This window comes from Solanum pennellii, chromosome 2 (assembly GCF_001406875.1).
Source record: "Solanum pennellii chromosome 2, SPENNV200".
Taxonomy (NCBI): Eukaryota; Viridiplantae; Streptophyta; class Magnoliopsida; order Solanales; family Solanaceae; genus Solanum; species Solanum pennellii.
This window is the reverse complement of record NC_028638.1, coordinates 55,489,892-55,516,114: the sequence shown is the minus strand read 5'-3', so window position 1 is coordinate 55,516,114 and position 26,223 is coordinate 55,489,892. Positions and strand designations below refer to the sequence as shown.

Below are 26,223 nucleotides of genomic sequence, written 5' to 3'. Positions count from 1 at the left end.
AAAACTCAGCTTAGAGTTTTGGTACATAATTTACTAGTACTCCTCCCTGGGTAGTTTGTCAATTGTTGAGCTTGAGGTTTTCATTTTATTTTTGCTATACAAAAATAGTATTCTTTTGATATTTGATGTATAATGATTTTAGTATTGCTTATTTAAATTTCTTTGTTTGTTTAATTGATTAATTTAATCTATAAGAGATTTTATATGGATGGTTTCTGTACGATGTGTCCGTGTCTATTGAAAGATATATGTCCTTATTATACTTATTGTTTTCAAATCGAAAAAACTAAAATATTTGAATTTAATCGAATCAAATCATAGTTATTTTTTATTTGATTATAGAAATTTAAAAACCGACTTTTAATCAATAATCACTCCAAAACAAACCATGAACACTTCTAAAATAATACTCAAATATACAAAAAAAAGAAAATAATATTGAATTTGTTGTTGCGTTCAACATATGTCGACGACTACAAGCATGCCTTCTTACATGAAAAATCTATATGTGAGATATCTCATTTTATGCCTGAAGTGGGAGAGATCATTAAGAATTTAATGGAAGACAAATCAAAACAATAAACTTTTATAATAAATTCAAAATATTTATTTAAGTATCACTTGAATAGTTTAAATCTTTTAATTTACTCTATCAAATATTTATCAATGTTAATTATTAAATTTAATCAATACTTTAAAAATAAATTTAGTAAAAGTAAGCACTTTTATTTATTGAAATATATAGAAATATGAAAGCATACAATGTTGAAGTTCAAAATTTTGACCAAAAAAATATCTAGCATACAAAGTCCTTATATTCTTAGTTGTAAATTTAATGAACTTAAAGACCATTTCCTTGAGTTCTCCTACATTGACAAGTATTTTTAGTGGTATTTCAAACTGATGAAAATAATTTTTGGAGTTCGAAGTTAAAAGGGTAAAAAAAAAATTTGGCAAAAATTTTAAAAGAATACATCAATATTTTTTTAATCAAAAGGGCAAAATTGTTTCGTTAAAAATATTTGACAAAAATTTCAAAAGGGTACATCAATATTTTTTTCAACCAAAAGGGTAAAATTGCTCCTGACGTAGCGATTTTGTTTTGATAAAATTGACGTGTCAATATTCTTTAAAAAATACAAAAATCGTTGTTGTGTCAACAATTTCATCAAAAAGAATTCCTTAAAATCGCTGCTATGGCAACGATTTTGTCAATTTTTTTTAATAAAGCAGCCAATGCCTCTATTGCTGGCTTGCTGCAAAGAGAAGAAGATCAAATTTTTTTAAGGGAAAGGAAATCGTTGCTGTAGCAGCATTTCAATTTAACTTTTTTTTTTAAAAAAAAAAACCCTCCATGCGCAGTGATATTATAAAAAATTAGAATAACCGTATCAATTTTATCCTTTTGGTTAAATTTTTTCTTTGATATGCCCTTTTAGAATTTTTAATAATTTTTTTTTACTCTTTTGACTCCAAACTCATAATTTTTAAATATATATAAGTTTAAACTTAAAAAATAATTTAACACATATAAACTTAATTCAAATTAAAATATAAAAAAATAAATTAAAATTTCAACTTCATGAATAATTTATGGAATTCAAATTCCTAAAATGATTCATAGGGTTTAATGAAGTAGAGAAAGACGGAAGAAGAACGTATTTTTTTAATACTTGATTTCTTGATATCTTTATTAAGTTTATTTTTTTTAATACTTGATTTCTTATCTTTATTAAGTTTATTATAAGATTACTATATATTGTTTACTTTTGAAAATAATAGTTAGTACCTCATCACTAGTCAAAGAGGGGAGAGGTGCCTATTTATTTTTTTATATTTGTTTTTTTGTTGTTTTCAGCTGTAGCCAATCCATATCACACACATGTATATGTTATCACTTCACAATTACCATTTTTAGGTTTAAAGTCCTTACATATCCTTTACAATCAAAGTATATTATTCAATCAATAACTGTAATTCAAATTTTAATTTGAGTATTGCACACATTTGTCTTCTACAAGATATTTGTGTATCCTTGAGCAATTTTAATTTCATCACCAAACACAAACACTTTTGCCTTACGCGCTTTCAAATTTCACTTTCTTACTAACAATTACACCTTTGATATAAAATGATTGTTTTATCACAAATAATATAAAAATGATTGTTTTTATCATAATTTTTGTGATGACTATTTATAAAAAAAATTAATTATACAAGGGGATTCCTTTTGAAACCGATTAATAAACAAATAAATTTATATGAATCAAAACGAAAGGTGTACTTGTGAAACTTAACACAAGTATTTTTTTCTACAAAAATAAATTAAAGAGTCAATTTAGTGAATCACAATTAGCCAATAAAGCAAATCGCTTAGATTCCTTGCTAATCTAGTGTGTTCACGTTTTCATTAGCCACGTGTCACCACCTTATTCCTACGTTTATGTTAGAGAAAAACTTACAATAATAACTTGCTTAGTGCTTACCATGTGATTAATTAAAAATTAATTCACCTACAAAGGCCAATTCTGATTTTTCTTTTGTTTTGTCATATTGTCATTATTGACATAATTTATGTTTACTTTTATGGATTAACTATTGATGATTACGTGACAAACACATCAATGGCCTACTTTGAATGGGACTTTGATTATATTTTATTTTTCTATTTTCGTTATTCTCATTATGAATTTAATTTAATTTCTCTCATTAATATATACTTATCAAATTTAAACATGTATACACCTAGAAGGACGGCAATTTAGTGTAAACACTTGGAACAAAAACTTACATCTCTCAATTATGTATTAAATTATATTCATTTATTGTGATTAAATAATAAATTGAGATTTAAACTTACAATTAATATATTCTTTCTGTGTTATTGAACATAGTGATTCTAGAATTTGGAAATTCATGTTTTCATTAGGAGCTTCACTATCCAGAAATATATGAGCACACGATATTTAGGATATAGTATTGGCTTCTATATTTCTAAAAGGATATTCTTATATATAAAGTCACAATTTCAATCTCATTCGAGTTTTTAGTGTTTTTTTTTTATATGAAAGCATATTAAATTTATTTTTGTTGTATTTGATTTTTGAATGTGAATAATTTTGTCATTCGATATATTTTGGATTTGATCTTATATATTAATATATTTTTATCCCTTTTCTGATATGAAAAAGTCTTATTGTTGACCTTAATAAATTATTTTGATGGTAACTTAAACAAATTATAACTTAAATAAATTAAAAATATTTTATATATAAAATTCACGTTTTTTACGTAGAAACTTCAACAATATTAAAAATAAATATTTGTATTTTTATATCATGGACTATGCGTATAATATCAATCCACCTAACAAAGAATACTTTCGACCAATTATTGTTCAATTCTTGTTTATTAAATTATTATTTCAAAGAAGAAACAAAATTCTTATTTCATCGTCTATCTTTTGACAACTTGGATTATATTATATTTGTATAAAGTATACTAGTATTTTGATTGTTTCAGCAAACAAAAATCACGATTATCTTACTCTCTATTACAGTAAATTTTTTTTATAAAAAATAGCACGTACTTCATCAAATTAAACTGCCACTATTGCTGTATTATTAAGGCAGGTTAGTAAAATCACTAACACGTTACTATATCTACAATGTTTATTTCGATTGTTACTTAAAATGTATTATATCGTTAAATTTTATTGTTACGTAATAATAAAAATCCTTATTTTATGGAACAACTAATTTGGTGTGTTCCAATTATTACTTAATTTCTTTTTTTCAATTATATATTTTTATAATATTTCAAAATACTATTTTACCCTTTATCTTAATTCTTTAAATCTAGTCAAACCTCCTATCCTAGAATAATTAGGATTCTTTAGTAAATTTATAAATTACAATACGATCAAACTAAACAATTAAAATGTTATTAAAACAACAATAAACAATACAGTCTATCCAAACATTGTATCTACCATATAATACAGTACAATACAATACAATATATTATGAAACAATGAGTAACAATGATCCAAACATAGTGTAAGAAGCAAACAACACCCGTATATTAACTTTTTACTTTTTATGAGGATACTATCGTGGTGAAACAATTTAATGATCCAATTATTATAATTTAAATTATAGATTACACGTTCAATTTTAATATTTAACTTATGAAATTTGAAAGATCAAAATTGATATAGTTGTACTTTTTTATCTTAAAGAATAAAAAAAAATTATCAGATAAAAAATCAAACATTCACTAATAACCTAATAAACTAAAATTTTAATTTTATTAAGTATTGTTGGGTAGACAAGGAGTTAGTGATAACAAAAGGTTACCGCAAGAATAAATATGATTCGCCTTGTATTTTTTGAAATTAATTATCTCGAGTTGTTTTATTTATAATTCTAGCAATTTAAATACAAATTCACTAGTGAATTTTTCCATTTCAGTCTGAGCAATAACTTTCTTGAAATTACAAACACCTTGACTATTAATTTCATAAACTTTTTTAAAAAAATTTTATTTTCTTATATTTTTATCAAATAAAAATAGATTAAATAAATTGAAAAAAAATCTTATAAAATGTGTAAAAAGAAAATTTGAGGCAAAACCGCAAAAGGGTGAAATGTCCCTTGTATAAGTAAGTATACATAAACCTAAAATTTCTTGATCTTGAAAATAGCTGAGAAGGACACACGTCTTTTCTTTCATCTCTTTCAAGATAAGAATTAGTGAAGGCCGAGTTTTGTATTTTCTTTAACAAAGTTTTAGTCAATGAAACTGTTCATACGTATAAATTTATTCAATCAATTCTTTGCGTGAAGCTTTCTTCTTCTTCTTCCTTTTCTGTTTTTTATACTAAACCTACAAAACCCTGTTAAAGTTTTGGCCTTGGATAATTTTTATTGGTCATCAATAATTTTTGAGAGACTGCGGGATTGTTGATTTTTTATTTTTTATTTTTGGATTAAGGACGATATATCAAGATTTTCCAATTCTGGGTTCTTGAATTCTTGTTCAATTTTTGTGTCACTCTTGTGGAAAAGGTTTATCTCAAAGAGTCTTGCTTTTTTAAAAAAATCCATTTCAGGTATGATTTTTAGTATCTGTACACTTAAAAGAAAATTGAGTAGATTCTATTTATGGGAACCGTTTTTTGATTATGTTTATTGCTTACTTTCTTGTTTAATGTGGTTTTTTGTGTCGGAATTGTTGATTGCCACTTTGGGGTAAATTGGAGTTAATGAGATTTAGTTTTGGGTTCTTTTAACTTGTGTAAATAATTGGATTTTGTCCCAAAGAGTTTGTTTCACTAGTTAAATTCATATATTCATAGTTCAAGCATGTTTGAAATTCTTGTGGAATTTGTTCCAGGTCTATCAGATAACTTCTCTATTATCTCGAGGTAGTGGTAAAGTTTGCATAAACTCCGGGCTTCTAATCAATAGTGTAATTTAAAAGTTTCGTAGACATCACTTGTGGGATTATAATACTGGGCATGTTGTTGTTGGGTAGCTTGGAATTTACTATTTAGGAGGTCATAGAATGTATAACTGATACCTGTTAAGTATTATGTGCAGATTATTTTTTTGTCTGAAGGATACAAAAAGCATAAGCTGATCGTAAAGTTTCCAATTTTGACCTCTCGAAGCTTCAGAATTCAAATATGACTATTGGAACTGTAAAAGAGAAAAGATCAAGAAAGAACAAACAACCAGTAGTAGATGACCAATCGCCATTATTGCCTACAAAGCATCAGAAAGATGGCGGATTCGATGAGTTCAATGGGGCTTCATATAGTGGGGCTGTATTTAATTTGTCGACTACAATTGTCGGTGCTGGAATCATGGCCTTACCTGCAATTATGAAGGTGTTGGGACTCATTCCTGGGATTATTATGATCATCTTGATGGCTTTCCTCACAGAAGCTTCAATTGAGTTGTTAATCAGGTTTAGTAGGACTTCAAATTCAGTTTCTTATGGAGGTCTTATGGGCGATGCTTTTGGCAATTATGGGAAGATGTTGCTTCAAATATGTGTACTTGTTAACAATATTGGTGTTCTTATTGTATACATGATTATCATAGGTAGGTAAGCAATAATTGATTACCACTCCTTAAAGACTTAGCTTCATGTGCATTAAGCTTATGACTACTTTTTCATCCACCGTTAATTCCACGATGATTGTGATACTCACTCTTTATATTCTCCTTTCAAAGGTGACGTGCTTTCTGGAACAACTTCAAGTGGAACCCACCATGCTGGTGTCCTGGAAGGTTGGTTCGGAGTTCATTGGTGGAATGGACGATTCTTTGTTCTTCTTGTGACCACCCTTGGTGTATTTGCACCATTAGCTTGCTTAAAGCGTATAGGTAAGTACTTTCTGTAGATACGTCAGTTTTTTGGGATATTACTTAATTTATACAATCCTTTCATGCTATTTTTATCACTGAAATATGAATTTCAGTCAACTAGGTATATATAGAACTTGGTTGCCTTTTGGTAAGCAACTCAATTTTTTTTTCATGGATCTTCAGAAATACATGGGCAGTTGCTACATTCCTAGGAGTAGATAGTATTTTCAATTCTGTGCAATGCAGAAATAAACTTAACATCAACAGTACTATTTCTCTGTATTACATGTGTAATGTGGTGACATTATGTTACTCAATTTCCTTTGCAGATTCATTGAGATATACATCTGCATTATCAGTCGCCCTGGCTGTTGTATTTCTGGTCGTAACTGTGGGAATCACCATATTCAAGCTGATAAATGGATCAATTCTTATGCCCAGATTGCTTCCCAGTTGTCATGATCTGACGTCATTCCTCAAGCTCTTCACAGTTGTTCCTGTACTGGTCACTGCATACATCTGTCACTATAATGGTAATGGCCCAATTATATTTTCATGCGGATTTTGCTGTTTTGTTTTACTGCTAATATTTTATGAAAGGGAGGTATACATAGATTCGACCAAGTTTAAAGGTAGAAACATCTCTGCTATGCTTGAAAATTAATCTAAGGTACATATTTCCCATAGTTTTTGTATTCTTATACTTTCAGATTTCTCAGTTGGAGGAGTCTTTCATATAATCATATAAATTCTTTTATTATATAAGTCACGACAACCATATATATATCTCAGATTAATTCAAACAGTTTTATTATATTCGAAGTACTATTAATACAAAAGTTCTGGTTGTTTGGTGCATTAATTGATGATTATTGAATGTGTTATTCAAATATATCATATTTCAAGATCATTACTGCTTGCATTATGACTTACTTTTCCTACTCTTTTTGTAAGTCCACTTCTTGATTTGATCTGACCATGGAAGATGGAGAAACCATCAGGAGTTCCTGTTATCTTTAGATGATCCTACTTCTAAGTCGTTTTTCCTCCATGTAGTCCATTCAAATGTTTAGTCTACTTCTTCTAGTATATATGATTGACTTAATATAATATCCTATGTGAAATTTTCTTCCTTGGTGCACATTCTTGTCAAATTGGATGTTGCAGTTGTAAATGGAAATTTAACTGTACATCCGTCTTGCTACAACATTAGACTAAACAAGCATACTTATGCAGTTCACTCCATTGAAAATGAACTTGAAGAAAGCAGGCAGATCAGAGCAGTGGTGCAAAGTGCGCTAGCTCTTTGCTCGAGTGTGTATGTGCTGACAAGCATTTTTGGTTTTCTCCTATTTGGCGATGCAACTCTTGATGATGTGCTTGCCAACTTCGATGCTGATCTTGGAATTCCATTTGGCTCCTTGCTTAATGATGTTGTGCGTGTCAGCTATGCTGCCCACCTGATGCTCGTCTTTCCCATTGTTTTCTACCCACTGCGGCTTAACTTGGATGGCCTAGTATTTCCTTCTGCAAGCCCTCTAACCCTGGACAATTTGAGGTTTGCTTTAATCAGCGGTGGTCTCATTGCCATCATCTTTTTGGGGGCGAATTTCATCCCAAGCATCTGGGATGCGTTCCAATTCACTGGAGCAACTGCTGCTGTTTGCATAGGGTTCATATTTCCTGCTGCTGTTACTCTCAGGTAAACACATTTCTGTTGCACAATTTATTTAAGGTATTACTTGACTGATGCTTAGCAAATCCAGAACTTGGGATTATAGCTTGCAATATATATCTTGTCTGCCAAGCGTCCCCCACCTCCACCTCCCTACACGACCTGCACGAACTTTAAAGGAACATGATAGTAGTTGGACTCGTTTGAGTTGTTGCATGCATGAAAGTTTGTGAACGGAAATTGCTAACCAGCTTTGTTGGCACATCTGATCAGCCTGCATTTGGTGGCCTTCGTAAAATTTGGTGCGAGCATACTTGCTGTGCCCTCCGGTCAAGAAAGTGAATAAGCTGACCTCATCTTAGTTTGAGTTCTGTTAACTTTTTTGTTGATTGGGAGATGTCTACTTATGTTCACCCCTCCTTTGAAAAAGCTGTACATTTGAGACTACTGACAACAAAGTTTTCTGACTTCTATATGGTAGAAGAGTTGGTCAAGAAGCAGAGAATATTTTGTTTGTCCAATGTTGAAAGGTTACTAATAGTTTGCTTCTTTGAAAGGAGTAGAAAGACGTCACGTCTGAGAATTCTATGCTATTTAAGTTGGAGGTGCTTGGATATCTCATGGTTAAATACAATCATAGGATGACAATAAATTGATTACAACTTGCTTTTATTACTGATACCAGATTTTCCCCAATCAATCCTCTTCGCCCTCAAATTTCTTTGCTGATCCACTGGACGGTATCTAGTAAGACCTTTATCATTCGACACGTTAAGAGTTTCAAACTGATACTTGTGCTTTCATCTTTCTCATTCGAATTATGGTAGGAGGTACAAGAGCAATATCTCTAAAAATTGGATAACATTTACCTTGTTTGCAGTTTGGAAGTTTTGTCCAGGCAGGACTCAGTGTTGATTGATTAATGAATTTATGTTTGCTGGTTCTTTCCGAGTCCTGGGCCATTGATTATTTGAAGTTTAAACATTTAGGTGTGAATTTTAAGAATTACAAAGATTGGATACATCTTTAGCCTATAATTGCAATATATCTTCTTCTCCCTGCTTTCAAACCCCACATCCTCCCCCCCCCAGGTGTATGGCGAAATCGGATGAGCATTTATAGAATTGGTTGTATTTTGTTGCAGGGATCGGTATGGCATAGCAACTAAGAGAGACAAGATCCTAAGTATTTTTATGATTGTCCTTGCTGTCTTTTCGAACATGGTGGCCATATACAGCGATGCATATGCCTTGTTTAAAAAGAATTCATCACCGCGCGAGTGATTTCTCATGTACCTGTGTGACACGAGGAATTCGAAGTATCAGTTGTACTCATGGTGAAGTTAGGGTGAAGGCAGGATAATACTGGCTAAGCTTTTCTTTGAAGCTACTGGAGTCTAGTTCTAATAAGTTTACAAACACTGCTCAATATGAAAATTTGAGTAGCTTTGCTTAACATGCATCAAGACATGGCTGCAGCCTATAGTCTTGTACAGTGCCCACTGAAGTTTTGTCTTACATACGAAATGATGTCGTATAAACAGCAAATTCAGCTTGGATTGGCTTCAGTTCTCTGTATGTTGATTTCTTGTGTATTCATTTCCATTGGTTGGGTTTGTTGCTGTTTTTTCTTTTCCTTAATGAATCTCCGGGTCCCAGACGTCCTTTTTAGTTGGCTGGTGTTTGGAATTCAATTTATTTGCATTGTTTCATTTTCTTTCCTGTCAGTGCTTTTGGTCATTGGAGAGTTTTTGTGGTTAAATGATCGAGGGGAACTCTGTAAAATTCTGTTATATTAATTGCTTTTTTTAGCAATGGTAATTGCACGTCGATGGATGGTTTTCATTCTCTTGTATGTACTTTTTCCATCAAGCAAACAAATTTCATCTTCTGAAGAAATATAAGTGAAGCATGAGGTACCATTTGATTGGTTAGATTCTGAAACAAAAATACATTGGTGCATTCTGAATACAGGGACAGGGCCTAAACTAACTCTACATAATAATAGTTACACTACACCTATTTACAAAACCCAGCTAGTCGATATTCAAACTGTGCTACCGAAATAATGTCCAAAATGACCTCTGTACTGCAAATATTCAAACTTGGTGCTACCAAAATAATGTGCAAAATGACCTCTATGGATTCCCAGTACTAGTCACAAAAGGAACCAATCTTCTGTAATCTCTCCTCCTCCCAAGTGCACAACTATCAAGCACTCTACCTAGCATCAGCCTTGTGTTTTGAAGCGCTAATTCTTTCGCTGATAAACCTGATTCAGATGCATTAGGTTGGACTACTGCTGTGGAGCCAGCTCCAAGTCCGAGCATCGCATACTGCAATGGCCCACTCCGAGCCTTAAATGAGGTCTGAGGCGCAAGAATCTTCTCTTCAGAGCCAGCAAGTCCATTCTCAAACTGTCCTGGCTCATGCGGATGTGATCCAGGTAAGCTACAGCTCTGCAAGAGGGCTTCCAATACACTAAGTGCCTCCCAACACAAAGTGCTCTCTACCAACTGAGATACAATTGCATACATATGCGGACTTTGAGCAGCATCCATTGGAGTATGCTGAAGCAATGCCTTCAGCATGAGAAGTATGACACGCTGATATTCAACTGGCCCTTTCTCAAGAAGACGTAGGAGATGCCCAAATGCTAGAGCCGAGTGCTTGGGGAACCATTCATTGCACAGTAATGGTGAAACACAAGCTAGAAGGTGTTCTATATTTTTTATCTCACCGCGGGAGTAAGCCATGAACACAGTAGCCAATTCATCTATCGATTTTGCTCGACACCAGACAGCTATATTGGTTGCAACAGAGCAAGCTTTTTGATACTGGTGATGGAATGGTGAAGCAGGACCTACCCCTGCGTCTTGGTTAAGCTGTAGGCAGAGCCAGGGAAGTAAGCCTGTTATGTTCATTAGTAGGCGTGTTTCTGCATCACCGAAGATTGAATCACATGAAGGCACGGTTATTCTCGATAGAACTTCAATAGAGACACCATGACTGACAGTTGACATAAGGCCTTTAAGAACCAGTGGTTGCACTCCTTCAAAGACTGGCACCTTTGCATTTGAGGGTAATGGCTCACTAACGTTCCGTGATTCCAGACGCTGGAAGTCAGAATTGTCACCAACATTTGAATCAAGCTCATCTCTGGGCATGCTTGAGAGAAGCACATTCTCAGTAGTTCTATCTCGGAACGATAAGCGATCAATTACACGACAAACGAGTTCCAGCACCTGACAATACACATGAACGAAGTCTGTATGCATCATGGCAACACAACCCCAGAAAAGCTGGGGATATAATATCACCTTTTCTGGCTCCATATTCTCCACCATTACCTGTAATGTCAACAAGATCTCCATGACAAAGCCTAGAACAGGTGGTACTGGGTTACTCAAGCATCTGTGAAGGCAACGTAGCAAGGATACACAAGCATCATTAGTTACACGAGGCCGCAGTGCCCGGTATATCTGGTGCGAGCGGCAGGCCAGGTGTCTTGATGTGCATTCCATAGCCCATTTAAGAGCCTCTGCTCCCCAAGTTTCCCGTAGATCTCCTTGGAAAAAGATAGCATCCACCATGCTCTGCACTAAAGCAGATAAGAGTGCTGCACTTGGCAGTTCTGTTCTGACAACTGTAGTGTCCTCATTCTCCCACATCATGCTACCTCGCTTAGATTGAACATACTTTATCAAGCTCACTACTTGCTGCTTGTTCTCTCCATCACTATTTTCAACGTCGTACAATTCCAAATGACGCCCAGCAAGGGAATACAACAGATTAACCAGAAGGTGCTGACAATGCTCCAAGACAATATCCTCTGAACTATCCATGGAGACGAAAGTGACATGAAAGAGCAATGGTAAATGCTCCCGGAAATCTTCATCATTCTCATAGGCGATTTCAGCAAGTAAAATTAACGCTATGTCTGCATGGGTGAGTAGGTGCTGTTGATGACCTTGCAATGCTGATTGAAGTTCTTTTGCATTAACAGCATGTGTTCCAGCCGCCAAGTGCAACCCTTCTTCCCCAGAATTTGGAGTATCAATGTGATAATCTCCGCTGTCTCGAGAGACATGACGACTTCGTAGGCTTCCTGTTGAACTCCGAACTCCCATTAATGGCCCTGACATGTTCACCAGTGAAGGAAGAAGTTGGCCGGACCGACCAGCAGTTAGAGGAACAATATTCAATTCAGGAGGCATAGGACTCAAGGGGCCCGAGGCACTTCTGCCTCCAACCCCTGCTGTTCTCCAGCTCAAGCTCCCACTTGTGTTTCTTAGAGGACCATCAAGAGATCCACGAACTAATAAAGGTGACATGTGCGGTTGGCTGTCTACAATTGATGAAACTTGAGCCACAGACGGTCCTTGTGAGAACTCCAACAGAAAGTTTCCATTACCATCTCCTCTGTTTGCACTAGACCTCAGAGGCTCTATGTTATCTTCAAGCATACGTTGAGCCAGTTGATAAACCAGGTGATCTATAGTACGTTGGGGGCAGATACGAGCCAAGTATAAACCAACCCTTTTAGCAACAGAGAAATATGTAGCAAATGCACCACTTATTTCTGCTGACGCATTTGAATCACAATCTTCAATCCCTTTTGCAATCAAAAAATCTAAAACGGGACTTATGTTCCTGGGTTTGCTAGCAATTGTGCTCCAAAGCTTTTCAATTTCATCAGGAAACTGATCACCATGTCTCCATGTCACATAATACAGACTTTTCAACAATCTCTCACTCCAGCCAGAATCCTTGAGTTTCCAGAAATTGAGATTCTCTATCCATGGAGCCATGCAGGTGAGGACTTGGTGCTGTGCAATTATATCAACAGCATCAAGCTGTCTCTGCATAATTTCTTCACAAAGCAACTGGCTCAGTTCAGGATGATCTTTAGCAAGTTTGCAAGAGAGTTTGTATTGGAACTGTTGATACGAGTCTGGAAGGTTCCCAACTACAGCAGCTCTGTAGCTTCCTGAACCCTCCATCCCATCATCGGCCCATTCACGGACAGAAAGCGTCTCAAGCATTTGAAGGGCATCATCACGAATCTGTCTGGAAGGATCCACCACCTTGTAGAGGATCAGACTTAAGAGTCTCTGTATTTCACATTTTGGAATCTCTTGACGCATATAGACTTCAGCTAGCACACTGAAATAGCCATCTGCAATTGCAGCATCAGAGTAGTAGCACTGTGCCAAATAAAGACTCGTAAGTATTTCAAAGGGATAAAAATAAAAAACATGTATGCTAAACATCTGCCTAGGGCAAGAAAAGTGATAACTTGCTCCATGTCAAAAAAATCAAAGTAGAGGATCTGAATTTTCAAATATATTTTTGATACTAGATAGAAAATAACAAAATGATATAAGAATGCCACCACAGCACCAACTAAACAGAAGGCATAACAGAGGAAACTCACTTTTCCAATCAAAAATGCATAAAAGATTAAATACTTGCTAAATGGTTTACCTCCTGAAATCAATGGGGATAATACAACACATAAAATCACTATATTACACACCCTCACCCACAATATTGACAAGTCACATAAAATTCATGTTTTAGAAGGTTTGCTTACAGAATACATTTTAACAAAATATGTAGTGTACAATAAACGAGTAAAACTGCACCATGAACTTTCTATAAGCATTTGGAAAAAGAAGCAGCACCTGGTCAATGCAAGCAGGAAACAGGTCCAAGTTTGTTATAAGAAGATTTCTTAAAGCTAATTTTGCAAGTGAAACTCGAAGATGACCTCCTCTGTGCCTATCACGACCAGTTGTTCCTCTGCCACTTTCACCAGTGTACTTTGAATAAGATGGAGTTCTTGGATCAGCAGGTGAATAACCAAAGGGTGCCCTTGGTGCAGGCTCAATGAATAGGCTATTTATCCAAGATATTACACGGCCACTCATCTTTCTGGCATTATCATCAAAGCAGGGTCCATATAACAGTGAAGCCATTGCATTCATGGAAGCCCATTGGATGGCTTCTACCTGTTCATTCAGTTCTTTATCAAATGTGAGTTTGTCAATAGAATCCTTTGATCGAGAGTGCTGAGTAGACTTGTAACGCTCAACTTCACGTCGATAATCATTAACACCATCCTGACTCCATGTATTGCCAGCATCATCGCTCCAGGAGAGTAGAAGATCAAAAAGCCGCTTCCTAGTTCTAATATCAAATTTCTCTGATTTTGACTCAACAAATTCAGGGGCCAGAGATCTCAGTACAGAAGCAAGTGCATAACGGAGTGGTTGCATCTCCTGGAAACTCTCGGCAGATGCTGTTAATATCTGTCTGGTTGTTTCTTCAATGAACTTCAAATAATGTAGGCGGAAAACAGGCTTCCTACTAAGCATTCCAGGCCAGATGTTTTCAGAAACTGTACGGTATATATTTGCAATGTGAACACGAAGTTCTTCTCGACGGGACCTTTGGCTCTGCAATGAAACGATCGAGATTCTACTAAAAAGAACCAAAGCACAGAATTTGTACCGACAATGACAGAGACAATCAACAATTTACAAACTTTGGCATGGGGATCTCAAAGGACTATGTAGCTGCAGTTTTGGCAAGTTCCTGAACCTGTACTTTTCTTTGCCATAAATATGGAAATATCCTATGCATGTAATAGATGTGAGCAGTATATTTTTCAAGACATGAATTTGACATCTGATTTCTTTCTTTCTTAACATCAATTGTAGAAGATTGTTAGAAGTTCTTTAAATAGAGTAAGATGCTAGTATATAAGAACATCATCAGCAACATATGCTCTACAACTATAAGCATTCGTTCAAGCAAAAAAGTGTTAACCTGGATTCTTGTAAGGCTTATTAACATTATTGCTTGGCATTTATGTACCTAACAAGTATGCATAAGCTCATAACCTGACAAAGCAACGGGAGGGAGGGAAATGAAAAACCACAATAAGGAAAAGAAGTCCAGATTTCGAATATTTGCTTAGTCTAATTTGCTCCATATTTATGTTTTGGCTTGCTTTATTCCAATTTCTTCTAGATTCCGACTTCCCCATTGAGCACATTTTCTCGACGATTCTTAACAATATTATCTTTCAATCATCATGGTTTTACACATGTAGATAGGTGCATTTGGAAGTTCGCGGGGATATGACCAAACCGTCTCAATCGACCTTTTTTAATTGTATCCTCTAGTAACATACATAGAGGATAAAACCAGAGAAGATGCTTGAAACAGTTCATAAACTTCCTACATAGACATCTGGCTGGTACACTTTAAACCAAAATGTTGAAGTTATTAAATGGGAAAAAAAGTAGACCTAAGATCACATGGAAGAAAGTTGTCTCAAAAGATCTACAATCTCTTAAAATCTATGCAGATTTAGCAAGAAATAAGACAAATAACAAATTAGAAGCGAAAGATTCATGTAGGCAACACTGACTAGTTGGGGTAATGCTTAGTCTTGAAGTATGTTTACAATATGCCCAATGTTACTGGGAGCCTTTTTGTCTGTTCAGATATACGGATGCCAGTAGGACATGTCGATAATCTTAGTAATTTTTTATAAATTAGAGAACCTCTAGAGTCAGAGAACACCCAAATTATCAAATACGGGTCCAAATAGAGCAAAATGAATATGCTGAGCCAAACTAGCTTAGCATTGAGGTGTCGTTATTTTGTTTTCTTAGGTATTCTTTTGTTCCTCAATTTCATCTCCTTGCTGACTACTTCAAGTTCGTCTGCTAACACTTAATGCCAGATCAGTTTCTTACTGTAGTACTAGAACCATAAGGAGTATACTTTTATAATTCTCAATACTAGCACATGCGCACATTAAAAAACTCCTAGGCTACTTAGTAATATATAAAATGGACAAAACATCAAATTGCTCAATCTATCCAGACAAAACAAAGACGAAAGCAAGATCACTCTTTTACTGAAATTACATATAAAGCAAGTGACCACAAAAGGAAACCACGATGACAAGAGTTTGAAAAAATTACCTTCCATTTTGGTTTCCCTTCTGCCTCCAGAGAGGCCTCGTCAATGAAAGATGCAAGCTCACTAAACATGACTTCGCATATTTCAAGATGGGAGTGCCCCAGAGCCATTGTAGCTGCATGCTAAACAAGCAGGAAGAAGAAGTCACTCAACATGATGCCAACTCAAAGAAGAGTTATATTTCGCTCCTTTTACTCTTTTCAATCATGCAGATACTTTATTTTTGGAAAAAAAGAACTTCGTTACATCCTAAATTTTTGGATGCTTATATTTAGTATCAAACGTTTTGGAGAATAAAAAATCCAACAAAAATTATCTCAAAAAAGTACAGAGAGAATTGCATTTAATGTGCACATGAGGTTTATCAGTATTGACTGTCAAATTTTAAGCAACCCCAAGATATAGCATTCTTAGCCCGTCAATCCTACAGAAACTCTTCCAGTGATTACCCAATTAAATCTTGGTTTTAACAATCTTTGAAGTTCCAGAATATGAAATATTTGTTCTTAAGCAGGTCACTAGAAGCTAACATATCAGAAAATAATATAGACAGTGGCTTAACAAATTTTTAAACCATGTATACAGTTGGAGCTTGGATGCTTAAGTATCCCCAGTGAAAAATAAAGGTAAGAGAAAAATGAACCCAAGTAAATCACACTCATGCCATGTTCAGATTTTCCACCATTACAAAATCTCTTACTTACTGCTACTCCGACCAATAAATGTAGTAAAAATGATAACATAGATCCGATCATTCTGCTATTATCAGAATGATTACAGGTAGTAGCTACTCACTATATTTGTTTCAGAGCCAGACTTTAGGGACGGGAAAATGAGGTGGAAAAGTTCTTTTATTGCTGCCGTGCCACCACCTTCTCTACTATCAGATGGACATGAGCATGCAAACATAGCATACATCAGCCATTGATCTAGCTTGTTGTCAGTGTCCTGTGACTGATGGGCCTTACCTCCCAACTCAGCAGGCGTTATATGAGCAAGCCGCTGAATAACTTCCAATCTGTATATGAGGCATCAACATTATATGAAACTTCAAACTTTCTGCATAAAATTACTGTTAAGTTTAAAAACTTTAAAATAAGGAATTGCATCAATGATTGAGGAATGGAACTTCAAATATTCAATGGCTTTAACAATGGTGAGAATATTCCTATAGAAGACATGCTTCCTGAAAGAACTCTGAATTCCTATCAGGAGAAACTATCACCTTATGGAATGGGCATTCGTATATTTTCCTCGGAGGAAAAAATACTTGTGACTAATGGTAAGTAAAGAATTACATTTACTACGTTTAACTTTTTTGGCAAGCTATTTACTAAATTATAGGTGGACAACCATTACACAAATAATTCCACAAGAGGGTCACTTTGGCTTCCCCAAGTATACCAAAATGTACTCATGAAAAAAAAAATGACACATTAAAGCAGGAAGCTTGGGACATTTCGGCATGTTTCAGATATCTATATTTCCACAGATTGCTTACTTTGCTTCCTGAACAGAACTTGGACACAGCTCCGATGCATGCTTGACAAGCTCGCTAAGACAGCGGGCCCATCTGTTCTTATCCGGGCTCTCAAAGAGAATAGATTGGAGAGTAACATCAGGGGGTACAGGATCAGCCTCTCGCCTCAGATCAAATGGACGGCCTGAATCCCAGTAACAACTCTGAACAATATCATCCTGCAGAAGCAAAGATCCTTACTAGATATGCGCTTGAATTTCCTAATAAAAATAAGAAAATGTCAGGATGCATTAAAAGGGAAAGAGAATGCTACCCACCCCATGCTCTTCTAAAACATCAATTATGAATATCGGTTCAGCTTCATCTTTCAAAACATTATCTGATCTCTCATGCAATGAGAGTTCCCTTGTATCATTTCTTAAAGCACGAACACAGCGCAGTAACTCCAGTGCTGTGTGTCGGATCTGACTATCCACTGAACTAAGGAAAATAAGACCAACTGCATCTATCTCTGAAGCACGAAATTCAATTGTTTCTTGAGAGTGATGGAAAGAAGATTTCTTGAATCCCTCTGTTCTCTGCACACGCTTTGCATCAGAAGCATCGTACTCCACCTTATCATCAACTAGACAAGCTCTCCAAAAACGCATGAGCTCCAGAAGGCGCCCCAGAGAAGTCTGAATGAGAAGGGGAAACTCATCTGGAAGACGTAGAATGAAGTTTGACATCCCTCTCATGACTGAAAAGCGACGATGTGGCAGGTACCTGACAATCCGATTGAGTACCTGTACCGCTTCCTCACGCACGCCAGGATCAATACTAATGCCATGTTGAGGTATTATCTCAGTAATTTTATCACTTCGGCCAACTTCTTCAATCAGATATGGTATACACTTCAGAACTGAGCGGAATAGATATCCCTGAGATTTCTCTTTTGTTACAGCATCTGGCACAACAAAAGAGTTCTGTAAATAAAATCACTACTTCACACAATGTATAGGGGCAGTTCAATCTCACAAACCAAAAGATACATCGTAGGGGGATGCATGGAACGTAAACGTAGCTAGTTTTTTGGGTATCAAACCTAAAAAGTGTGGATGATGAATAGATTTGGTGTTATGATTTTACAGTGTAAACCATAAACATGGCACAAAGCAGGTATAAGGACAAGCAGCAATTAGCAGAGACAAATGAGTGACCGGTGAATGGAAGACTTTCAAGCTGTGAATTTAGATATGAGTAACCAAAGTTTAATATGTCAATCTATTAAATGAAATAAGAAATTGAACATCCACACAAACTTACTGAGACAGATTAATGCAATTAGATGCAATACCCACACATAATTCTGGCATTCATACTTCAAGTGGCATACTTTTGAAATGCACAAAACAGATAAAAAGGTATATACATCATGATGGGGTATCTCTTGATGTATATGCAGTAAATAGAAGCTGACCAACAAATAACACATTTTCAACGGGAAATACAATTGAGAAAAGCATCTTAAGGAGGTAACAGTCAAAAACAAGCTAAAGTACAAAAATTCTTGAATAAATTCCACATGTCAGCTGACCTTATCATAAAGATATGCAAGTTAAGTCTAATCAATCTTCAAGAGTATAAGTGCTATTTGTACCGTAGATAATTACCTATAGTGGTCCTTGAAGAAGTAAGAAGCGCCTGGCTATATGTCCTGTGACAAGATCTCAAAATTGACTCAATTGCAGCCTTCACTTTTGGGATGAAATGGCCAATACCACGAACTGTCGATAAAGAATGACATGAGTTCAGAAAAGCAAGGCCAAACGAATAACAAATGCCAATGAAACCGAGTATATTATCATTACCATGGAGAATTTCCAAGCCAACATGCTGACTGGTCGGAGTCATGACAATGGCAAGCAAAGCACGAAGACCAATAACTTTAGCTTCACTTGGACTGTCTTGCTTCAGCAACTCCAATATCATATGGTTCATAGCGAAATCAATGTTATGTTCAGCAATAGTCACACAGAATTCGACGAGCTTATCATGTTGTACATCCTGTGTAAGCATGCCTTTTCTGAGAACTGTAAGGAGCTGTGATGTCACACTGTCTAGGTAATCCCAAACACGATTTGGAGGCTGGGAATCACCATGAACACTCAAGTAGAATCTCAGTACACGATGTAAGCAGTCTAAGGCCATGAATCGATGGTTCTTGTCCTATGAAAAGGATCAATATTATATGTACGCTGAAAAATCTTCAAAAAGGCAGCCACAACAAGGTTATATTTTTTTGCAATAAAGATTATAATTACAGCTTACCTTCAGATGCTTATACAGTTGTTCCATGTGAGGACCAAAGTTACTGAGAAAAACATGTGGATCACCAAGACACAGAAGAAGTGTCACTAAAGGATAGCCAACCTAGAGTTGCAGAACAAATACAAATTAGAGAAACTACGATAATTACAAAAAAGAAGACTATAAATGTAATATTAGCATTTCTATTTCAAAAAATAAATGTAATAGTAGCATTTAAGAGAGGACTCTTCAGATTTTGAGAGAGCAAGGCCTCTTCACGTACAAAATCCACATGAAGCTCAGGACAAGCTAAAGTGTTTATTATTCATAGGAACTTTTTCCAGGCTAGTATATAAATGTGGTAAGCACTACGCTGACCTCTAGATGATAACTTATACAGTGTCCTGAGCTGAATGAAGGAAACCAAGTATAGCAAATTCCTGCTATTCCCTGGATTCCAATTTATTCTTGCAAAAACACCAGCGTGTTACAATAGAAGATCTAATACATGTATCTTGTAGGCCCCTTAACTGACATTCTAGGCGCAAACGATATAAAATATCTACTAAGATTTGAGGAAAGAGACAGCAACATCAATGATGAGTCTGACCACAAAACCGAAATGTAAGAATGTATGTATGCTTTATGGAAAAAGAATGATAAAGAAGCTATCTGGGTCAACAAGCAGGAAGGGGAAACCATCTCACTTGAGAACAAACTTGAGGTACAGTTTGACAGCAAATAAAGATTTTAAAATTTTGAGATTCCTCTTTAAATATTACTCTCTCCATTTCAAATTGTTGGTCTTATTTTCCTTTTTGTTTCGTTTCAAAAAGAACGTTTCTTTCCTCTCTCTTTTTTTGGCAGTCCTTTAGTCGTAACATGTTCAAGACCACAAGATTAAAGGACATTTTGGGATATTCTACAAATCCTTGGTTTAAGACCACAAATTCAAAAGTAGACAAAATTGAAACAGAGGGAGTACTAAATAGGTAATTTCAACCATCCTTGTGACCAAAATAGAGATTACATTGACAAGTAAAGGTCTATAAAAAGATTTCTATGCTTACAGAGATATGTTTGCTCTGCTTATCCATCCAATGCATGAGCTGTATCCTTATTCGTGCCACTGCTTCATACCATAGAGTTAGCGCAGGATCTACGCTTGAAGGAGGCCATTGACCCTTAACACCATCCGCAAGAGGTGCTAGGATATTGGATAGCATATTGCATAAGGCATGATGAAGTTCGCTTTTTCGTTTGTGAGGAGCACGATTCAAAGGGTTAGCTTTAGCCACAAAGGAAGCTGAAGCATTCAGTCCACCCTCTGTCTTCACCTGAAAATAACATATCTTAATGATGCTTCTATGCATATCTATTCAGCAAGAAAAACATGACACATACCCCTAGCTTGAGATAGCGCATTCCATTTATAATACTAAGTGCTTCACTGCGAGCAACATTAGTATCTATACGACGGGTATTGAGTTCCATGAAAAAGCGCTCCGTCACTGAACTAAATCTGTTGACAGACAATGGGAAAACATTAACACTCACATAAACTAACCATGAGGCTGAAAGTCACCTCCTCGTTGATTAACATGGTTTGTTGCAAAGATTGTGAATTCAATAATGTCTACAGGGTAAAGATTTATCACAACTGTATGAAAGTAACTTCTTATTTTCCAGTGAAACACGCATCAGGGTAAAGTACAGAGTTGATTTCAATTTTTCCTGTTACTTTCCACTTTTTGTTCTATCTGTTGAATAGTATTTCCAAATTAAGCAACAAATCTCGGTATGAGTAACTATTAACCGATCAAGAGTTGAGTTTGAACATTGGACTACAAAAAATTGGGTTCCCTTTACTTACCTGATCCGAGATAGAGCACCAAGGAGTTGAGCAACTAAGTCTAGAAGAAGCCCCCGCAAATCAACCAACGAAGGATACTCAACCTGGCTAACAACTCTGCAACAGATAAAATTGGTTCAGTATATGGACTTAAAAGCCAATAGTTATTTTATAATTCTAGCATTCGAGTTAAGATTACAGGGTTGATTAGATAAAAAAATAAAATAATTAAGATTAGATAAACTCACTTGACTGTCTAACTAGCCATAAAAATAAAGACATATTTAAACTAAACAAAAGCAACTTTCTTGTAAGTTCAAAATAAAAGCATACATGTCAGAGTGATAAATATAAGTACATCTGATATGAAAAGGTTTAGATTGCATATTTGTCCTAGCTATAATATTGTAATCCTTTTGAAGTCCATTAAAGACCAAATTATATTTTACAGGTGGGGAAGGTAATAAATACAATAGAAATACTGTGCTTTCCATTCATACCGTCTCAAGAAACAAAGCAATCCTTTTGTTTATATGGTAAATACTAATACAGAAGAACATAAATCATGTTGTTTGGATGTTGTACAAGAACAAGGTTTTGAAAAGAAGTTCTGGCAGACAAGACCAAAAAAATTAAATAAAATACATAAAATAAAATCCAGGAAGAGGAATGAAAAGCATACTGAGGTTACATTATGGCTCTAGCAAATAAGAATAAACCATAACAGGATAAATGAACTAAAAGGTGGACCAAAGCACTTGTCAATAACTTATACTATCATTCTGGAAAAAAACAAAGAGGAAACCGAGTAGTACCATAAGTTTTGAACTAGCTTTATAACCTACCTGTCTGCATTTATTAGCCAATCGAATACAAAATTCTCAAGCCCAATCCAAAGCTTCTCTGCAGTTCAAGGAGACACATTTTACTCAACTAGCAGTGGATTAGCTTCCTAGAGAAAGGTAGACTTGTTGAATCTGTAAATCTACCTGTAAGCCCTTCTTGTGGACAACATTCCACAAAGCGAATACACGCAGAACAAAAGATGCACTCCACTGCAAGCTGAACCATGGAAGAACTTACTTTTTTTATAAGGATTTGAGAAATTTAAGAACCATGAAAGAACTTCCTCACGAGCTTCAACAAAGATACTTAAGTTGCTAAATCATACAGAACTTAATCAGATACTTCACAAAAAGAGAATATGCATGTAAAGTACCTATGATATAATACCACTTGGTATCATTAGGCACGAAATGAATAGTGGCCTAAATGTACAGCAGTAATGCCTTCATGCTCATTACTCTGCCAGTAGAGGTAATAATGGCTACTTCTTTTAATCCTTCAGTTAGAACAGTTTTGGGTTTATTTTCTTATATTGTAAAAACAATCTCTTCCTTTCTGGTTTCTTCCAACTCCTGCAGACAACTGCATGAGGTTCTCTCTTTATATTATATATATATATATATATATACATTAAGGTCAACTTTATGAGGTTCTCCAGTTTTATCGAGTCCCAAAAGGAAAAAACACATGAGGTTCTACACTTGGAAAGTTAAGTTTCTCTTAAAGTGAGAGGATGGCTATTTTGCCGGGAAATATTTTGAGCTGCATAGCTGTGTTGTAATTTCAGCCTACCAGATGTGTGGTTTAAAAGAAGTGACTCCCATAGTTCCATTCTTTTGCTTTTTCATAGATTGTGTGATAAGTCATTTTCAATGAATTTGTTCAATAACCAGAAAATGGAAGTGCAGAGGAACAACCTCATAGCAACTTCCATGCTAAAGATGTGAATGAGGGAAGGACTCATGGACTTCCTTTTCAAAAAGGAGTCACAGACAAGAGAGTTGGTAGATTAACAAACCTTTCTCTGAAATGTTGATGCATCATTTGCACCTTTGGGAGATTCGCTGCAACCAACCATAGTACATCAGATTCAAAGCATTGAAAAATCTCTCTACTGTAGTATACACATTATTGTAGTGTAATCCCATCACATTAACAAAGCTTCATCAGAAATAAAAATAGATTGATGGCATGGCGATTTTCATGATAGATTTGTACTTCCTATGCGTCCCCTAGTCTCAATCAATGAACTGCACTACTTCATAAAAGAAGACTATAAGAGTGATAATTTCAGAAAGAGCAAGGTTTCTTTATTGAACAAAAAAACACTTATCACGTGTAAAATCTCCCCATGGTCACCTCAAGCCAAAAATGGTAAGTCAAGGCCCCAGCTATTAGAGGTCGTCCATATTCAAGAACAGTAGCAGAAAATGCAATTGCCCGCGTGGCAACTGATCTCCTCTATTTTCCCTTGTCCTAGTTCTACTTTTTCAAAACTGTAACATACTTCTCCAGTCCCAGATTAACTAGAACGAAATGAAACTACAACTATTATTCCGCCATCCCATTTTACCTGGACACGCAGTTTACGACGTTAATTTAGTTTATTTTTATATAAGTGATAGTGGATGAATATAGTAAAATAATGGTTGAAAACTGGGTATTCTGTTGTTGCTGTAATGGTTGAAAACTAGCTCGGAAGAAAAAAGATCATATCAAATCTTAAATGTTAATAGCTAAAAGAATTTGAATTGCTGAAAATAGTAGTATTATGATCGGGATTGGAATAATGGCAAACATTTGAGATTTGCCAAAATTAAAAGAAATGTTTATATTGGAAAGTAAGGAGTAATTAACAAGCTAGTGAATAATTTACCATGGTTTATCATGTATGTGAATTCTCATACAGCACACGTAAGGGGAACAACTGTGCAATATATTGAATTTACCAAATGGATTTGCTAGCACAACTGTATGAACTACGAAGGGAAAATTTTCTTTCACCAAAATGAACTTGCATTAATTGGCAGCGGAATGATGAAAACTACACTTTGACTTAACACATAAATGAAAACCATGTGCCATGATTAGGATAAATTGTAACTGAAGATGTGCACCTTTCTCTCCATCTTAGAAGGGCCTCCAGGAGAGGAACAGGTGTGTGGCGTGCAACCATAGCCAATGAATCCAGTACTTGCTCATAGGCTGGATCAGATGGCCGAAGGTACTGTCCATCCTGTACTTCGTCAAGTGAGAAATTTTAGACAAAGTTGAAGAATCCAAGTCAAAAGGAAATTAATCACAAAAACCTATCCGGAAAAAATTAAAAATAATAATTTAAAAAAGAAAATTAAGCAATAAACAACTTGTTTTAATCCAGAATCAAACTAATGGATGTAAAGTAAACAACGAAAATATTCCGCTCCACCTCATGTTAAGTAGACCATGCTTGTCATTTTCCCTTTGTGGGGTTAGAGGACCAACTTGGCGGAGCCAGGGTACCGTAAGTGGTTCATCGTCAAAAAATAATACTATATATATAAGGTCAAAAATACTTTTTATGTATATATAGTAGATGTTGAATCCACTTAGTCTCTTTGTTTATTTTCCTCCATATATTCCCCCTTAGTAAAAGCATACCATAATTCTCCTTTCCACACTTGAGAGCTAGAGGCAGCATAAAAGGGTATTCCTCAGAACAAATTCTAATGCGCTTGCATTAATTACTCTCGGAGAAGTTTATCTTTTGTCTAAACCAGCATAAATGGAAGAATATGACTCCAGAATCCATCTTGAACTTTCTCTTAGTGTTACAGGAACTATGCTGCCGACTAATATGACAAGCATTTTGCAAATATCTTTCTTGACAAGAAGTTAAGAATCAAAAACACAGTATATCACAAAACACAAATAATCCCCAAAATGGTATCAACACATGAAAATATAGAAAACTTTTGGTTAAAGAGTACCTGAGCTTGAGCGGTTTCAATGCGACGCCTAGCAAGCGGAAGGAACCTCTGAAGCAACGCGTCAACAATCAGCTTAGCTGCACTCCCAGCCTTCATTTCTTTTTTACTTTTGTTCTCTCAATCTTACCCCACTTTGATGCAACTGCAAACTTCAGATTTCATATCCAGTAGAAACTGTCCACTTCGTACCTGCGCGTGATCCCAATTCAGATTGAAGGACTTCGAAATTTGACTCAACCAACTACCCCTCGATCCCAAGCTAATTTGAGTCGAGTACGTGAATTCGAAATGTAAAGTATAAATTAGGGTTCATCCAGATACTGTTATCATGCTAAATTCAGCCAATATATTACAAAGAGAAGTAGAGGATGATAAGTACTAACCGAAAAGAGACGGTACCGGAATCGGAAATCCTGCTACTTGAAAATTCAGCGGCGAGTGAATAATCCATCTTCATCTTCAAACTTAGTCATTGCTATTGTTTTCCAGTTTCTAATTTCTGCAGCATCGCTCTTCCTGCCTGATACTGATTTCTTGTCAGGTAGCAAAAACAATAAAGGAAGCGTTTCACTGCCGGGTCATTACTGCAGTTTTCTTCTTCTGATAGTTGGATTTTAGCTGTAGACCCAATCAGACCAGTGCTCTCTTCGTTGTCGTCAATATCGTCAGACTACTTTTAATTATCTTTTTCTTTTTAACAATTTGCTGACTCTTTTGTACTGAGGCCCATTTATT

At 35.3% G+C, this 26,223-nt stretch overlaps 2 protein-coding genes across 4 annotated transcripts; one reads left to right on the top strand and one right to left on the bottom strand.

Annotated features, from left to right (window-relative positions):
- The first annotated feature begins 4,687 nt into the window (after positions 1 to 4,687).
- LOC107010863 (amino acid transporter AVT6A) lies at positions 4,688 to 9,881 on the top strand. Of its 2 annotated transcripts, XR_001455758.2 has the most exons (7): positions 4,688 to 5,113; positions 5,604 to 6,110; positions 6,243 to 6,395; positions 6,707 to 6,910; positions 7,614 to 8,079; positions 8,933 to 9,041; positions 9,197 to 9,336. XR_001455758.2 is itself a non-coding variant. In XM_015210130.2 (6 exons), exons 2-6 carry the CDS (start codon positions 5,690 to 5,692, stop codon positions 9,333 to 9,335), a joined length of 1,383 nt encoding a protein of 460 aa, XP_015065616.1. In that variant the 5' UTR covers positions 4,689 to 5,113; positions 5,604 to 5,689; the 3' UTR covers positions 9,336 to 9,881. The 2 variants fall into 2 exon arrangements, 1 of the variants encoding a protein (XP_015065616.1); XM_015210130.2 differs by lacking the exon at positions 8,933 to 9,041 and having other exon boundaries at positions 4,689 to 5,113; positions 9,197 to 9,881.
- Positions 9,882 to 9,955: 74 nt separating this feature from the next.
- Positions 9,956 to 26,187, bottom strand: LOC107010862 (protein furry homolog). Of its 2 annotated transcripts, none has more exons than XM_015210126.2 (18): positions 25,872 to 26,187; positions 25,489 to 25,677; positions 24,637 to 24,755; positions 23,538 to 23,583; positions 22,663 to 22,735; positions 22,519 to 22,576; positions 21,695 to 21,790; positions 21,226 to 21,343; positions 20,892 to 21,158; positions 19,843 to 19,944; positions 19,383 to 19,740; positions 19,185 to 19,298; positions 17,850 to 18,478; positions 17,554 to 17,750; positions 16,848 to 17,070; positions 16,055 to 16,174; positions 13,739 to 14,512; positions 9,956 to 13,258 (listed from the first exon to the last, which is right to left on the bottom strand). In XM_015210126.2, the coding sequence occupies exons 2-18, from the start codon at positions 25,582 to 25,584 to the stop codon at positions 10,190 to 10,192; spliced, it is 6,459 nt and encodes a 2,152-aa protein (XP_015065612.1). In that variant the 5' UTR covers positions 25,585 to 25,677; positions 25,872 to 26,187; the 3' UTR covers positions 9,956 to 10,189. The 2 variants fall into 2 exon arrangements, with proteins under 2 accessions (XP_015065612.1, XP_015065613.1); XM_015210127.2 differs by having other exon boundaries at positions 25,888 to 26,187.
- Between the last annotated feature and the right edge of the window lie 36 nt (positions 26,188 to 26,223).

Coding starts and splice junctions, on each gene's coding strand:
- LOC107010863 (XM_015210130.2), top strand. CDS start 5,690: ATGACTATTGGAACTGTAAAAGAGAAAAGATCAAGAAAGAACAAACAA. Junction 6,396..6,706: donor AGCTTGCTTAAAGCGTATAG/GTAAGTACTTTC, acceptor TTTCCTTTGCAG/ATTCATTGAGATATACATCT. Junction 8,080..9,196: donor CCTGCTGCTGTTACTCTCAG/GTAAACACATTT, acceptor ATTTTGTTGCAG/GGATCGGTATGGCATAGCAA.
- LOC107010862 (XM_015210126.2), bottom strand. CDS start 25,584: ATGAAGGCTGGGAGTGCAGCTAAGCTGATTGTTGACGCGTTGCTTCAG. Junction 17,071..17,553: donor AGTTCTGTTCAGGAAGCAAA/GTAAGCAATCTG, acceptor CCTCATATACAG/ATTGGAAGTTATTCAGCGGC. Junction 16,175..16,847: donor CTGGCTCTGAAACAAATATA/GTGAGTAGCTAC, acceptor CTGCTTGTTTAG/CATGCAGCTACAATGGCTCT.